Raw genomic sequence first — 14,995 nt, 5'->3', positions numbered from 1 at the left:
TTATAATAATGGTCAAGATCTCTGCTTGGAGTCATGTAGGCACTCCAGAATCAGGATGTATCACCCCCTATAACAGTCTGAGCCCAGTGAGATATCACAAGTCTTATCACAGACAGGCACACAGCCAGTGTTGTCCAACACAGCCATCTTCCCCTCTACACTTTGGATACAGGAAGTTCTCATTTCTTCCACAAGTTACCAGATGTGCAGCCTCTCACAGCCGAAAACCCTTTGGGGGACTGAATCAACCCACAGAGTTGAGCCCCTGCCAGAAAGTATCTTGCAGCTTCATCAGAGCTGCACTGCACTGCTCAATTCATAGTCCAGCCTGGAGTCAGCAACGTGGCAGGACCAAAATATTTGGAACTGGTTACTGAATAGAAGGAAAGAATTTTAATTGTGAAGATTACAATTTTGTTTGTAAGAAGCATAGAGTACATGCATCATAATTCCCATCTCATCTGCAATTTCATCCCAGAATAATAGTAATGCTAGTGGCATTTTTTAGTATTCTACCCAGCAATGGCTAGAATGGGGGAGAAAACATCAAATTTTGAAAGTCTTCAACAAAATCAAAAGATTCTGCGAATAATTTCATGCACTCCACCAAATGAGAACAATTTCAAAAGCCACTGAGCTTATCTAGAAGCTTATAGCTTTTCAGACCCTGAAATGCTTGTATGATATGGGCAGCAATCCTTTTTTCCAACATCTTTCTTACATTCACAAATTGGTTTTGTACCTACATCTAGGGAGTAACTGGTAAAACACTGAGTAAAAACAATTTCACAAGTAGTCATTTAGCAGAGACTTAATCATATTTTAGACAGTCTGCATTTTTTTTCTTTAAAGCAAATTAGAGTCCAGAGTGCAAAATGGGTATCATGACTGTTTCAGTAGCAGCTTTAAGTACACCTTTCAACCTAAGCAATTTGAGATACTAGGAGTCTGGGAGTTTTTCTACCTCTTAGACTACATGAAACATAGTATTATTTTGATTTTCTAAAGCCCATAAGACAACAGAAAAATAAAACTGAGTTGGGTGACCAGGCTCTGTGCTATTCAGAAGATAACACTGAACCAAATTGATTAATTTCCCATTACCAGTCTGTGGTCTTGCAGAGAAAGCAGTCCACCTCCAACCTTTAATTACCTAAGTAGTACTTACTAAACTTAGTTGCCCTAAATATCCACAGATTAAAGCAGTTCTGGAGATGATCCCAGATAGTCTTTTCAAGTAAGAGCTCTCTCGTCACGTGCTATTACTAAACAATCCTGTACAACCAAATGACTATAGTAAACACATACAGAAAAATACAATTGATCAACTGATTAACTTCAAAACTGAAGCACATATTCTGCACTCAAAAGTCAATTGGCCTAGAAAACCCCTCCCTTCACTCTCCATGGAATCAAAAAATTAATTTTCAAACAGCTTTGAGTCAGGCACAAGCACAGGTTTGTTCACACCTGAGAAAATGCTCCTGAACATTTTCTTTCCTTTTTCAGCCTGCAAGCAATAAGAGGACCTCATTTTATCCCTGGTATGGCAGCAGTGCTGGTGTTTTTACACAGTCCCTTTCACCCAGCAGTCCCAAAAAGCACTCCCCAGTGGTAGAAAGATCACCACAGCAGAAACCTGCAACTTCCCTAGTCACAATTTTTCATCTCCATTCTCCATGGAGAGCAGCTGCCCCAAAGATGGGTCAGGCAGGAATGTACTCACCCTTTCCCTTGAGTAACTAAATAATTCTATACATTCCAAGGCTTCTTCTCCCTCTAAGTGGAGGACATGAACAAACCACAAGTAACAGTGTAGCATTCAGCTAACAGTTATAACAAGCCGGGAAGGGGTAACATTTCACTCATTGTGAAAAGTTACATCTTTCATTTTAAGCAGTGCAATAAAAGAGTCAAGTCATGTGCTGATCAGGAAGGAGGGCTGAGAGGTGGCAGCAGCAACAGCTCCAGGCTCAATGAACATAATATGGCTACAGCTTATGATTATGTGAGGGGAAAATGGAGCTGAGCTACTGATCTTCTCTGCAGACTTTGGGAAAGTCACTTCGCGTTTTTCAGTATTCTTTTCCCTGCTCATTTTCATTAGGCACACTTAGGGACTACCACTGCATCTCCTAACAGGGACACTACAGCATTATAGGGACCTCCCACCCTCAATTAGCAAAATATCACTGAAACAGAACTAATTAATGTGCTAGCTTTGACTTCTTCCCTGTCAAGCCAATGCTAGCTGGCCAATTTCTGACAGCACCATAGTACTCATGGGCTCAAGAAGTGAGATTCAAGAAAGGAGAGAGTGATAATACCCCAGATAGTTTCTTTCACTTTCTGCTCAGGAAAGGTCTGCACAAAAATAACAAGAAAAGGCAAATGGACAGTGGAAACATCTCAAAGTTTCAGTGCAGGTAAAGCAAGCAGACAAAGGATAGCAGCAATAGGGAAGAGGAAGGCTTGCGAAAGGCTTCAGAAGGTGAGAAAAAGCCTTACAGTTTTAGGCAACAGCAGTCAAAGATCCTACAGAGGGATTTAAAAAAGCATGACATGATCAAGCAAAGAATGCAACCTTCAMAAAGGCATGAAAAGCAAAGGGAGAAAATTCTCATCAAAGAACTAAACCAGAAACAGCATCCCATCGTCCAGCACTAAATCTGTAGGGCAGAGCCTCAGCTGCTGGAAACTGTCATGGTTGTATTGATGGAAGAGTTCAGGCAACAGAGATTTGCTTCCTGAGGCTCTAAAGAACAATTGCCTCTCTCCAAGAGTCAGTTTTGGTTTAGGAGCTCGCAAAACTCAAAGTACAAGCTGATTCACAATATATGGGGGGAGTGGGTAATCTGTTTCCCACATTTCAGTCAATTTAAATTTCTAAACATAAATTTCATTCAGAAATTCCATTTCAGAAGTTTAAATGTTTCCCACCATCTGTGTATATTTTACATCTTGCTATTAAAAGGTTTAACTACCTTTGAATAGAAATAGATTCAAACATATTACCCTCAACCCACTAAACGACTGAGTGTATCATATGCARGGGAATAATAATTCATCAGGTTTAGACAATCTCTGAGAATTTTCTAACAAGCATGTATGGAAACTGAAAAAGAAGAGTCTAAATTATCATCTTGCTCGCAGGAAGGCACATTTACCRCTGTTCCTCATTATGGGTAGATAATGTTGCCCTCAACATCATTAATGCAGAACCTGTCATTAACATTAAACCATTAATCTCATGCTGCAAAAAARGAAACAATTGACTGAGAACATAACCTGCATTCCACTGGCTACATAACATGTAACTTGCATTCCATGGAAGTGTCTGCTTGCTGTACTTCAACTTAGCGGTAGAGTCCCAGTAGGAATTGATCTGACTCAGTTTCTAAGGCTATTACAATTTCTACTAGAATGTCTTCAATGTCTGTCAACTTCAAAGAATAAAGAAAACCACCACTCCTTATTGCCTGAAAGTCTTGCCTCCCTGTAGAACAGGACTGATGCCAATTGAATTGTTAGTAGGTTCATGGAGTCTTTTCAGCCTGCTAGGTGGACAACCACATCTATTCTGTAAAATGTCATTGGCATAAYGAATATAGAACTAAATATGTACAATAAAATCTTGTAACTTCTGAAAAAAAACCAATTATGAGGATTCTTATCAGAAATATTAGCAGCACAAAGTTTAAAACTAATTTACTGTCATGAAATTCTAGATTTCTTGCCTAACCAAAACCAAACCTCTTTCTACATTTTGATTTTTCACTTCCTTTTATCACTTTCTCTGCTTACTACTTCCCAGAGCCTATCCCTTTGCCTTGCTATTCCCAAGATTCTCCCATGGTTCACTATCCAAATTCAGACTCCCTTCACTCATGTGTCTCTTTCATCTATCTTGCAACTCCAGGAAGCTTGACTGGATATTAGTCTTTCTACCACACAATTCCAACCCCCAGATTTCTCTATCTTTCTGCAGCTTCTGGAGACAAACTGCTATCCCTGCGTGCCTTTCACAGACCACTTCCCCACAGCCCAGTTCTGTGCCTGTACAGTTTTGTCTGAATCCTCCATACTGGTGGTCCAAGTTACAGGCTGATGAGACACTGAGAGCACAGAGATGAAGAAATTATTCCAGCATTTTAGCATCTGTCAAGCAACCCAGTATCTCAAAGGCTGAGCTAGGCCAACCCRTGGAGTATGGATTAATGCTCCCAGGCTGATTTACAAGGCCTTTCCAACTCTTCCTACAACAGCAAAGCCAGGTGTGGTAACAGCTGCTTGGGATACAAAGCAAGACAGCAGAGCTCTCAGTGCTGCAGCACAAGGCAATGCCACAGAAGCGAAATCCAAATTGCCATAGACGAGGATGGGTAAATTTAAACACAGCTTTTGGACCAACAGCACCATTTTCTGAGTGGAAAACGGAGTAGATATCCACAAAACAGTCTATCTCCCCAGTCATACTAGAGAAGAACATATCCAAATACACACATATTATCCCCCASTAAAGGTGGGTCAGTCAGCAATACCAAGGAGCTGCATGTCCAAGTCTCATTACCTTTGATTTTGAAATCCCTAATTCCAAATTTGTCCTGAGTGAAAAGTAATTAATTTGATTTCCATACCATATCAAAGGAAAACCCAGGCTGGATGGAACTTCAGGAGGCCATATTAGTCCAAACTTTTGCTCAAACATTATTTTTCTCMGAGCCTAAATCAAAAATGAGGTATTTGCATACGATTTTATCATATTTCCTCTTTGATCTCAGGCCAATAATTCACACAGCCACTCTCTGTCTGAGCTGTCTGCAGTTACAGAAGAAGAGATGTTGCACTATTACTGCACCAACATCTGAGGAACGCTTGGGTCATGTGGTTTGAAATACAGGCAAATCAGACATCTAAATACTAGAGTTGGGCTAATACAGAAACCTTGAGATCTTAGTCTAGCTCTCCAGAGCATTCAGCCTGGGTGTTTCAAGTATGAACCTGGGTCCACAGACATGAAATTTGGTTCTGAGGTGGCACATTTTAAATATTTGGATTTTTTTTTTTAAGACTTAGCTTATGAAAGTCCTTCTCCGCAGTGTGCTTCAACTGGACCCAAGCCAGCTGTAAATAAATCTGAGTCATATGAAATAAAGATTATATTAAGTAATATTTTTACTAGGTTTAAGAATAGATAGTAACAAAAGAAAATACTATTTAATATGTTTAATTTGTCTTTGTTTACTACTTCTCTGCATGGCAGTGTCCATTTTAGCCAGACCTTAATTTACTGTGTCTAAAACTGCTTCCAGCAAACTTGACACCTAGACCTGGCAAAATGGATAAATTACCCTGGATTAGGTTTTTTGTTCTCAGCTTTCCAGGGGATGGTGCTGGCAGGTTGAGTCAAAGCACAGAGAGATGTTTGTCTCATTTCTTTCTCGTATTTTGGATGCCAGTATTAATACGCTGCTAGAGAATGAACAGCTCAGAAAGAAGAATGATTATTTTTCAAATTCTGAGTTCMGTCAAAGCACATTTCCTACACTGGTTCACAAAAAAATCACAAACAAAACAAAAAACAAAACAAAACAAAACCCCCACCACTTTTCCCAACTAACTTCAACTACACCTACCTGCATAACCCTTTAATACCCACACTCATGGGCCAGGCTAAGACATCAAAAGCTCAACCTTAGTCTAGGTGTGAATTCTGATTTAGAAGACCTTGACAGTCACAACTTGTAATAAAATGTTTGTCATTTGCCATCAACTACTCCACTAAAAGTGTTTTTAAATTGTCACACATCTATCTTCCCCACAATCAGAAGCCATACAAATGAGATTGCAATCAATAAAGTTTACCAGTCAGCATCCACGAGTGTAAGAAGGAGTCTGGAGTCACTGGGTGAGGGGGAACAACCCAAAGTAAACCCAAAACAAATAAAACCCCACCAGCATATGACAAGTAGCTACAGAAAAAAGCTACATCCTAGCTGATGAGTAAGTCTTTCAACTACATAAATACACATTCACAGGACACTGCACCTATATGTTTTCTGAATACCATATGCATAAAGCAACAAAGAAATATTTTCTTAAAYCTTTCATTTCCTTTTAGACCAACACAAAAATAGAATGTTTATGGCTGATAACTTTCCCGGTCTTTGAGGATATAAGACACTGGAGTAACAAAATATTTTAAAATCACATGCATCCACTATCAATAAATCTGTCATGAGACAATAGTTGCACATATTCTATGCCTCAAGGCAGGGAAGAAGCCTGACTAATATGCAAGTGGGGAATATTTGCAAATAACATAGCAGAATACAGTAATTGTCTGTATTATCTCAATGAGACCATGGTCTTTCTGTGCTAGGCATTGTATGAATGAGAACATGCAGGTCATGCCGAACTGACTAATTTAGACTGTTCATGAAACAAGGGTTTAGAGAGAAATTATTAATACCACATCCTTAAAATGAAAGGGAAGATTATGAGTGCATTGTTTAAAAGAAATACATATTATCACATTGTTTAAAGAAAATTTACATCAGCATAAAATGACATATTCCACTGGCACTGATTACTCTAAGTTTATAATCTTATATATTAAAGCGTCTATAAGGATTGAAGGGAAAAAAAAAGATACATCAGTCCAGCATGTTAAGAACTATGTATTTAAATAAAACTAATGCAAATCAATAGTTCCTACAGTGTCTTTACTACAAGTGCACAAGAAATAATTTTTTCTACCCCTTTGGAAAACTGCTTGGAAGAGTCAGTCCTGTCTTCTCTAGTCATCATCGATTTTAGTAGAAAAGAAAACAGACTCTTGTTCTCTCAATGGCATGCTAACAAAACTGTCTAAGACTTCCATAGCTACTCTACAATGCATAACATCTTACATGAGCCCCCAAGGTTATAACCAACAGTGTGAAATATGCATGGACTCAATGACTTTGATCCTGACTCAGAACTCGGTTATACACATGCTACTGGGAAACACACTTTACTGTAGAGGATTGATTCTTTCACTGCCACAGAAAGCATCACTACAATGTGACTTTTAATTCTAAACTAAAAATGCACCATGGCTCGGGAAGAAATGCTAACCCTGCTCTTCCCCCAGCCCACAATTCATCTTTACCCACTAATAACAATGGTAGGAACGTGCTTGAACCAAATCACCACCTATTTAAAATCAGCRTAGCTCATGAACTGTCCATGGCTGACAAACCACAGGCAAGAAAATTCCACTGTCTTTCTGTTTTAAGGCCACACATTGACCAGTGCCAGAAGACAACAGAAATACATTAGAAATGTATATTTCTAATTCACAGAAACAAAAATCTGTGCATATACAGGGATTGAAAATATTTACAACAGCAGAGTCTGGATCAGCTGTTTATCAACCTAACATGCCCCAGTGGAGTCACGTGGTAAGAAACATCATGAGACCCAGTCACCCCACCTTGGAAGTGCCCTGGAAACATTACTTGGAGTTCTGGAGGACATGGAGTCATGGGAACATTCTGAAACAAGAGGCAAGCCATTGGAGCAGAGAAGCTACAAATCAGACTTGTTGGGCAGATGGCACTGCAAGCTAGAGAGCTGATGGCAGATGGAAGTGAGAGCTTGGGTAAGGCACAAAAATCGGTTGCAAACTAATGAGATATGTTAACATGCTAGAGACAACTACTCTTCTTTTCTGATCTCCCTGCTTTAAGTGAGGGTCAGGTCAACTCCTCATCCCATCAAAATCTACCCAGAGACATAAAGAAAAGGTAGTTTGGTTTCCTTCCAAGAGCAATACCCACAACAGCCATTCAGAAAGTTACTCAATACCAAATAAACATAAGATTCATAATTCMAGAATCTCAAGCTCTCATAAAATTTCTGAAGTCCAGAGTCTTACACATACCATCTATAAGCTCCCTAGCCTCCAGGACAATATAATAACCAATAACTTATCATGGCAGAGGCGCTGTCAACACTGGGGAATTCTAAAGCCAGGAATCTAAATTTCCATCTTTAATGGAAAAATGCTACAGAACACAATAACCATGGTGAGGATTTGGCCTCAGTCCTGACTAGAACCGAGGTTGGCTTGGTGCTCACAAATGCTCCACCTTCTTCCTGAAGCTGACCCRCAGTTCCTTCACTACTCTGGGATAGTGAGAATCTATAAGTCTTCATGAATGCAGGATATTACTATCAGAAAATATGTGGAGCACCTCTTAAGATAAGTAAGAAACATAAGTAAGAAAATCGGGTGAAGTGGTAAATCCATTAACYTCATGGAAAGCCTTTGGAAAAAGGGAGCTAAAACTGCAGACTTGTGTGGGAAGCAAATGAACAGAGAGCACAGCAATGGCACAAGGGATTAACAGACTCTCAGCAAGAACCTGCGTTTCCCAAAGTACTATGAAATTCTTGTATCCTAAACACACATATAAAAACATCCACATAACATAAGAAAACTGCTGTACACCATACACACAGCCATGCATTTACAAGGCCCTTTATGCTTAGAGCAGACATGGAAATCACACAGGTAAGAATATATACATCTCATAAAGGAGCCTACAGGGAACCATGTATTCAYATTCCAACTGAAAATCCACACTCTTGCCAATTTTCTATGCAATCTCTATCAGGTCTCTTGACCTTTACTGGGACTTCTCTCTCTGTAGTCATGTGGTTATACAGGCTACATTCCCACAGAGATGAGCTAGATTACTTGCTCCTTTTTGAGAGATGTTCAATCATTGCTAACTTCTCGTTACATGACAAATCTCAATCCCTGGCTACCAGAAAAGAATGAAAAATAAAAAAATTAAAAAGCACGCCAACATTCCGTATAACCTAAAAAAATAAAAAAGATTTAAAAAACACAAAAAAACCCTCAAAACCCAAAAACAACAAAAACTCTATCCCAAATCTCCAGAAGCTGTTACTGAGCAGTAACAATAAAGGGTTCTAATGAACCCATTCCTGCCCAACAAACATCAGTTTCAGCTATTTTCAGATGCTTCCTTTATTTGCAGCGAACATCTAGTCACTCTTGCAGCATCTCAATTCCCCCTTCAGCTGCAGAAGATACACAGTGATAAGCAGTACATAACTGCAGAATAACAGGAAGTGATTAAAAATGCTACAGTTGCAATCCTGTGACTGATTTGATCTGGAAATCTGTGTTAYAACTGAAGAAACACTTCTTAAAAGAAAAGCTACCACCAGTGTGATTAGAAATTATTCATTTAATGCAAGTCTTGTGATATATTTCTWAAAACTTCAGCATCCTGAGGCATGTTTGGGCCTCCCTTGTGTCCATCTCTTGTGGTAATAGAGAAAAGTGTACCTCAGAGACCTGAATTTCAGAAAGTACATAAAAATGACCCAGCTGTATTTATCTATTCCAACTGTTCCTAAACTAATTTTACAACTTAAGAAGAATGCAGGAAGCTGAACTATTTGTTTTAAACATGTGAAGAARTTAGCATTGCTTCTGTAGCTGCAATTTACATGCAAGAATGCTTTTCCCTTGTYAGTTTTATTAAATCATTGTGAAAAAGTACTCATTCATGCTAAATGGAAGTYCCCTTCAGAACTTTGACAGGTATCTTTCTGATCTAGCTTCTACAATTTTGTGGCCTCCTCTCCATTTTGTTGACTCCAAGTGTGCTGCCAAGTATATGCTCAGACACGATCGCATTGATGCATTCACACAGAGGGAGGAAAATGGAACACAAGTGGGAAAGAATAGTATTTTCTGACAAGAATCATTACATCATTTTCAAAAAGTCCTTTTTGTGCTCTTGCTTGTTTGTGAACAATTTTGACAGACAAATCAAGAGTATCATAAGGTTACAGACACAGAACAGAGCAAACCTACGCACAGAGTTCTTAACAAAAAGCACTGAAAAGCTCCTGGATATCAAAAAGATACAGTTAAAACTTCTGGACCCACATCGAATAATGCTCTTCCCCTCCTCTCAGGAGTGTATCAGCACAGCAGCGACCCTCAATCTACACAACTGGCACCTCAGTATTGCAACAAACATCTAAGTGCTCCAAGCTCTCCTGGTGCCTGGGGCTGACAGCATCCTAGAACTCATGCTGACACTGTTGGCGAGAAGGCACAGACTCCATCGCCATCAAAGGGTTGATCAAAGAGTCATATTAAAAAAAAAAATCTGAACTTTAAATTAACTTGGCTAGTGCCATTGGTAAAATGTCTCATCTCCCACACACCATAAACCACAGAAAGGCAAGGGGAGAGAGAAAGGAAATACACCCTGGAAAGACAGATGGGAAGATGAAAGCATTGTGGACTAACACTGATACTAAAATGCGTCATCGATGCCTGCCCTCAGTCAATTCTTATTGCTTGGCCAAGAGAGATATACTGAAGTAAAACAGATTCCAGGGTTTCCATATCACTTACCTCATCAYCCCTATCCACACAATAGAAATTCCTACTCTGAACACATAGTTTATCATTAAACTAGCGAAACATGATGAACTGTGCAATGCTAATGAAGGTAAATTACTGTGCTCAGATGTCACCTACAACACTGCATGTTTAGCTACCCATAGTTTCAAGAGGAGTATACTTCTTATGGCTTGTGCAATATACACAGCATCAGCTGGACAGAAATCAATAATCACCAAAGGAACAAAACTACAGAAATCAAATTATCAGCACTAGTCTCACAATGACCTCAAAATATTGTTTTATTTGAACRTTAACTTTTGCCTTTGATACATAAAATCATGTAACTATATAGCACAGCAGACCTTATATCTACACAGAACAGTCCTGGGTTTTTTTGGTTTTTTAAGTTTAACACTTAGGCTTACACATCACTGCTGCTTGGTCATGACTACACAATACATCTCAAGATTTTATAGGATATCACAAAATTTTCACATCTTACCTGGCTCTGTACAGTTCTTCTCTTCATGTGTCCCATTAGGTGATGCCATCAACCTTCTATGCCTCCACATTTCTGATACAATGCTTCTGTTTGGAATATCTGATTGTTGGCCTATATTAAATAAAAAGATGTTATGTCCACTAACACCAATTTTTTCCTGCATCATCTCAACTGGACTACATGTGCCCACTATCAAGGAGGATGGACAGACCATCAGAATGTAAATGGGGCAAAATCCAAGGCGTGACTGGGGCATGTGCCAACAGATGTGTGCTGGGTGCTCCTAGCTCCATAGGGTGCAAATACATGCCATGTCTGAGCTGTCAGCATGTTCCGGCTRTCAGAAGTATCTGAACATTTGGCTGTGACCCACAGCAGGAAAATATTCTGCAGCAAGAAATGCTGAAGCCTGAACCTGTGAAAGTCAACACTTAGCAGTTCCTATAGATGAAACCAGCCCAGCTATGCTGACATGAGCAAAAATCACACTTCCATTTAGTCATCTGTACTTGCACATATTACATTACTGCTTTCACAAAAAACTAAAAATGCATATGGATATGTTCCAATTGCACTAGTTTATTCTGAACTTTTCAGTCTTGGGTATGCCTAATAATAACAAACCATTCATAACTTGTCAAAGAAAATGGAAATCATAGTGTATCCTCATAAGTCTTAAAAAACCCAAACTTTTTTAGAAGTCAATAGAGCTTTTGCCAAAACTCATATTCCAGTATTCTCAACAGAACCTGTTAAACAGATTACAGGAACACTTGTGAGATCACGTACGGTATGCAATTATAATAATCAAAGAAAGAATAGAACCTCTTAATTAAATCATTTCCACCTCAATCTTATCCATTTCAAATTAACATATTATAATACCAACAAAAATTCTTCCATGGCCAATTTTAGAGTTTATATTCARTCATCACATAATGCCTGTATTTTGCTAGCGACTCTCAGAAAAAGAAATCTTATTTGGAAGTTAGTTTTTCAGGACTAAAATACTCTGAGCCACAATTAGATGAAACATAGACAAGAGATAGTCAGGGTTTATGTATMATATGTATTGCAAATTAGCCAGCTGAAAAAGAACTCCACCTGATGCAGCATACCATCAAAAATTAGGTTATGAGGGATTTAGTTGACAACCCAGGAGATTGAAATCTTTCATTAGTCATGACATCTTTCATGAAAACCTAAAAAAGTTCTGGAGAACAACAACTGCAACAAAAAAACACCTCAAGCTATGCAAACATATTCATACCCCCCATTACTTGTTTTCAAGTTGAAAAAACAAGTTGAAAGTTTTAAGATGAGCAATATGCTAATACGGTCTAGGACACTGAATTCTTATAGGGATGGCTCGTTGCCATCCTAGATACAGCTCAAACAAGCCAGGCAATAATTTGAGCACAAGAGCATTACAAACTATGACAAGTTCCAGCAGATTTTTCTTCCCTAAAGCACACACTTGAACTTAAGCTTTAATTTAAGCAATGACCCACCATAATTGTGCTGAAATCTGAGTTTCTTATATTAAATGCAGATGCTTAGCAATGGGCTTAGTCCATTTATTCTTAAATCCTCAAGGACTGTTGACAGCCCTACCTACAGACCCGAGTGCTGTCCCAGCACCCTTAGATTGTGTATCTGAGGGATGYGAAGCATACTGTAGGATGAGGGCCTGAAGCTGCACACCTAAAGCCCAAACTGTGCCAGCAGGCAGAAAAACAAATGGAAATTATATGGTTAATTATAAATGCATCAGTTTATACAGCACTTGCACAAAGGATGAAAAAGACTGTACAATACTCTCTCTACAAGACGTAAGATTAGCACTGTTCCTAGCCTAAAATGCAAAATTTTCTGTCAAATCTATACTGTAACAGGGAAACAGGTGTTGGGGATGTGTGTGAAATTGAGAAAGGAAGCAGCGACAGCTGCGAGGACAAAGCGAAAGGTAGCCCGAAGTTGCAGAGGGGACCACAGGCGGCTGGAGAGAACTCCACTCGGATGCAACGGCAGAGGGGAAACTCCTTCAGGGCCGTTCGCAGGCACGGAGCTGCCCCGTGATGACCTTTCGGCTCCCGAGAGACGCGGCGGGCTCGGGGCCGGGGAGCCCCGGACGAGCAGACGCCAGCGGCGCCGCTTCCCCCTGTCCCCGGGGATGCGGCCGCGCATCCGCCCGGCGCGGGGCTTTCTCCCGAGGAACCCGCGCTGCTCCCCCGCCTCGCCCGCACGCCGGGGCATTTCCACTGAAGACTCAAAACGGGAACAGCCATCGCCGCTTGACCCTGCAAACCCCGGCCGCCTAGGGGCAGCTGCAGCCCCCGGGCCGCCCCAGCCGCCCGGCCAGCCCTGCCGGGGTCCGCCGGTCCCGCCGCCACCGCCACTCACCCGCTCTGGAGAGCAGGCTGGACATGCACCAGGCGAAGAAGAGGATGGCGCAGATGAAGCCCAGCTGCTGCAGCAGCATCTCCCGCCTCTTGCGAACTTTCCTCAGCATGAGCAGCATGGTCTTCGGAGGGGCGAGCGGCGTCTCCTCCAGCTCCATCCGAGCGAGCGCGGGCGCCGAGGAGGCGGCCAGTGGGTCGGTGGGAAAGCGGGGATCACTCCCGGCGGCTTCCCGCGGACGGCTCCATAGCGGGCGGGCTGCAGCGCGAAGGGAAGCCGATGCCCAGGGCCTCAGGTCGGCAGCGGCGCAGCGGAGGGAGAGGCAGGTGGCGGCGGGCGGGAGAGGCGGCGGCAAGCCCGGAGCGGGGGGGCGAGGCGTCGCGCTCAGGGGCCGGGCTGAGCCCCGCGCCCCATGGCCGGYGGCGGAGGAAGCGGCGCGACGGCGCCCCGCGCTTCTCGGGCAGCGGCCGCCCCACAGCGCGCCGGGCGCTGACAGTCAGTGCGGAGGGACGGACACATCCATGAGGCTCCCTGCCCGCCCGGCCAAGTTTGAAGTTTATCCCTTTCCTTGCTCMCTCCCTCCCCCGCCGCCAGCCGTAGGCGGCAGGTGGGTGACACAGTCGGCGCGCCGAGAGCAGCTGCCCGCGGGACCTCAGCGCGGCGCCGGCGGGCACTCAGCCCCGGCGGGCGGCTCGGCCCCTTCTCCCCGCCCCTCTCCCGCAACTTTCTGGGTGCTCCTCCGGCACCCATGGCAACGCGCATGTGCCTTCCCCCACCGCCGGGCTGTGGGGGGGAAGGAATTAACTGGCGAAATTAATCCTTTCCCCTAAAGGCGCAGGAATGACCCGTTCCCGGTGTCACGCTTGGCGTCCCTGCGCGGAGGGGAGCGGGCAGCGGCAGGTGCCGCCGCGCCGARGTGCGGGCCGGGCCGGGGTCGGGTCGCCTGCGGGGTCGGAGCGGGCCGGAACGCGAGCAGAGCCCCGGGATCGGCGGGGAGCGCTGGSGACCGCGGCCAGGGGCGCGTCGGGCACTGATGGCTCGGGGCTCTTCCACCTGTCTCTAGGAGATGCATTTCAAGATGGTCTTCCATGGGGAGAATSGCGCTTCTGCGCGCGGTTTGCACTGCAACGAACGCGTGGTGTTTAGGATGACAAACTAATGACCCATTTTGTAAACGGTGRTTAGTTCCAGGCTGTGCCACAGAGATTTAATTTCTTTTTTTTAACCAAAATTTTATGTTTACATTAATTAAGTGGTTACTGTTAGCCAACGAGTTGTGGGAACTTCCTCCTACAGCACACGCATTGGTTCTGTATTGCTCCCAGAAACGCTGTGTATGTGAGGAAGCACATGTAGACAAAACAGGATTAACTCATCTGTTCTTCTTTTCGATACAGCATTTGGTTTACGACAGAAGGTCTTTCAGGTGATCCCCTCTGGATTGTTGTCTGTGTTCTTCAGAATGTACAACACGTATCTAGCAGTTTCTTGTGGTGTCATCATACAAATAGCCTACATAAACAAATCATCACAAATAAAATATCACAAATCCTCTGTTTTCCCATCATTGTTCAAATGTGGTTTTTAATTTTGCTTGTGAATTCCATCCACTATAGTAAGATGCAGCAGCATAATGCTGAAGATGCTCT

The 14,995-nt window shown here is 42.4% G+C and overlaps 1 protein-coding gene across 1 annotated transcript in view; it reads right to left on the bottom strand.

The window, feature by feature from the left end:
• Positions 1 to 14,029, bottom strand: part of LOC130576187 (ras and Rab interactor 3-like) — a 153,480-nt gene extending 139,451 nt beyond the window's left edge. The window contains exons 1-2 of the mRNA XM_057370646.1: positions 13,350 to 14,029; positions 10,947 to 11,057 (exon numbers count right to left, since the gene is read on the bottom strand). Coding sequence (XP_057226629.1) covers positions 10,947 to 11,057; positions 13,350 to 13,506 — 268 coding nt within the window. The 5' untranslated portion in view covers positions 13,507 to 14,029. The remainder of the gene's footprint in view (positions 1 to 10,946; positions 11,058 to 13,349) is intronic.
• Between the last annotated feature and the right edge of the window lie 966 nt (positions 14,030 to 14,995).

The sequence above is a fragment of the Malurus melanocephalus genome, unplaced genomic scaffold (assembly GCF_030028575.1).
Source record: "Malurus melanocephalus ecotype Western Australia unplaced genomic scaffold, MMel_1.1 scaffold_129, whole genome shotgun sequence".
Lineage (NCBI taxonomy): Eukaryota > Metazoa > Chordata > Aves > Passeriformes > Maluridae > Malurus > Malurus melanocephalus.
This window is presented reverse-complemented; position numbering and strand designations above follow the sequence as displayed.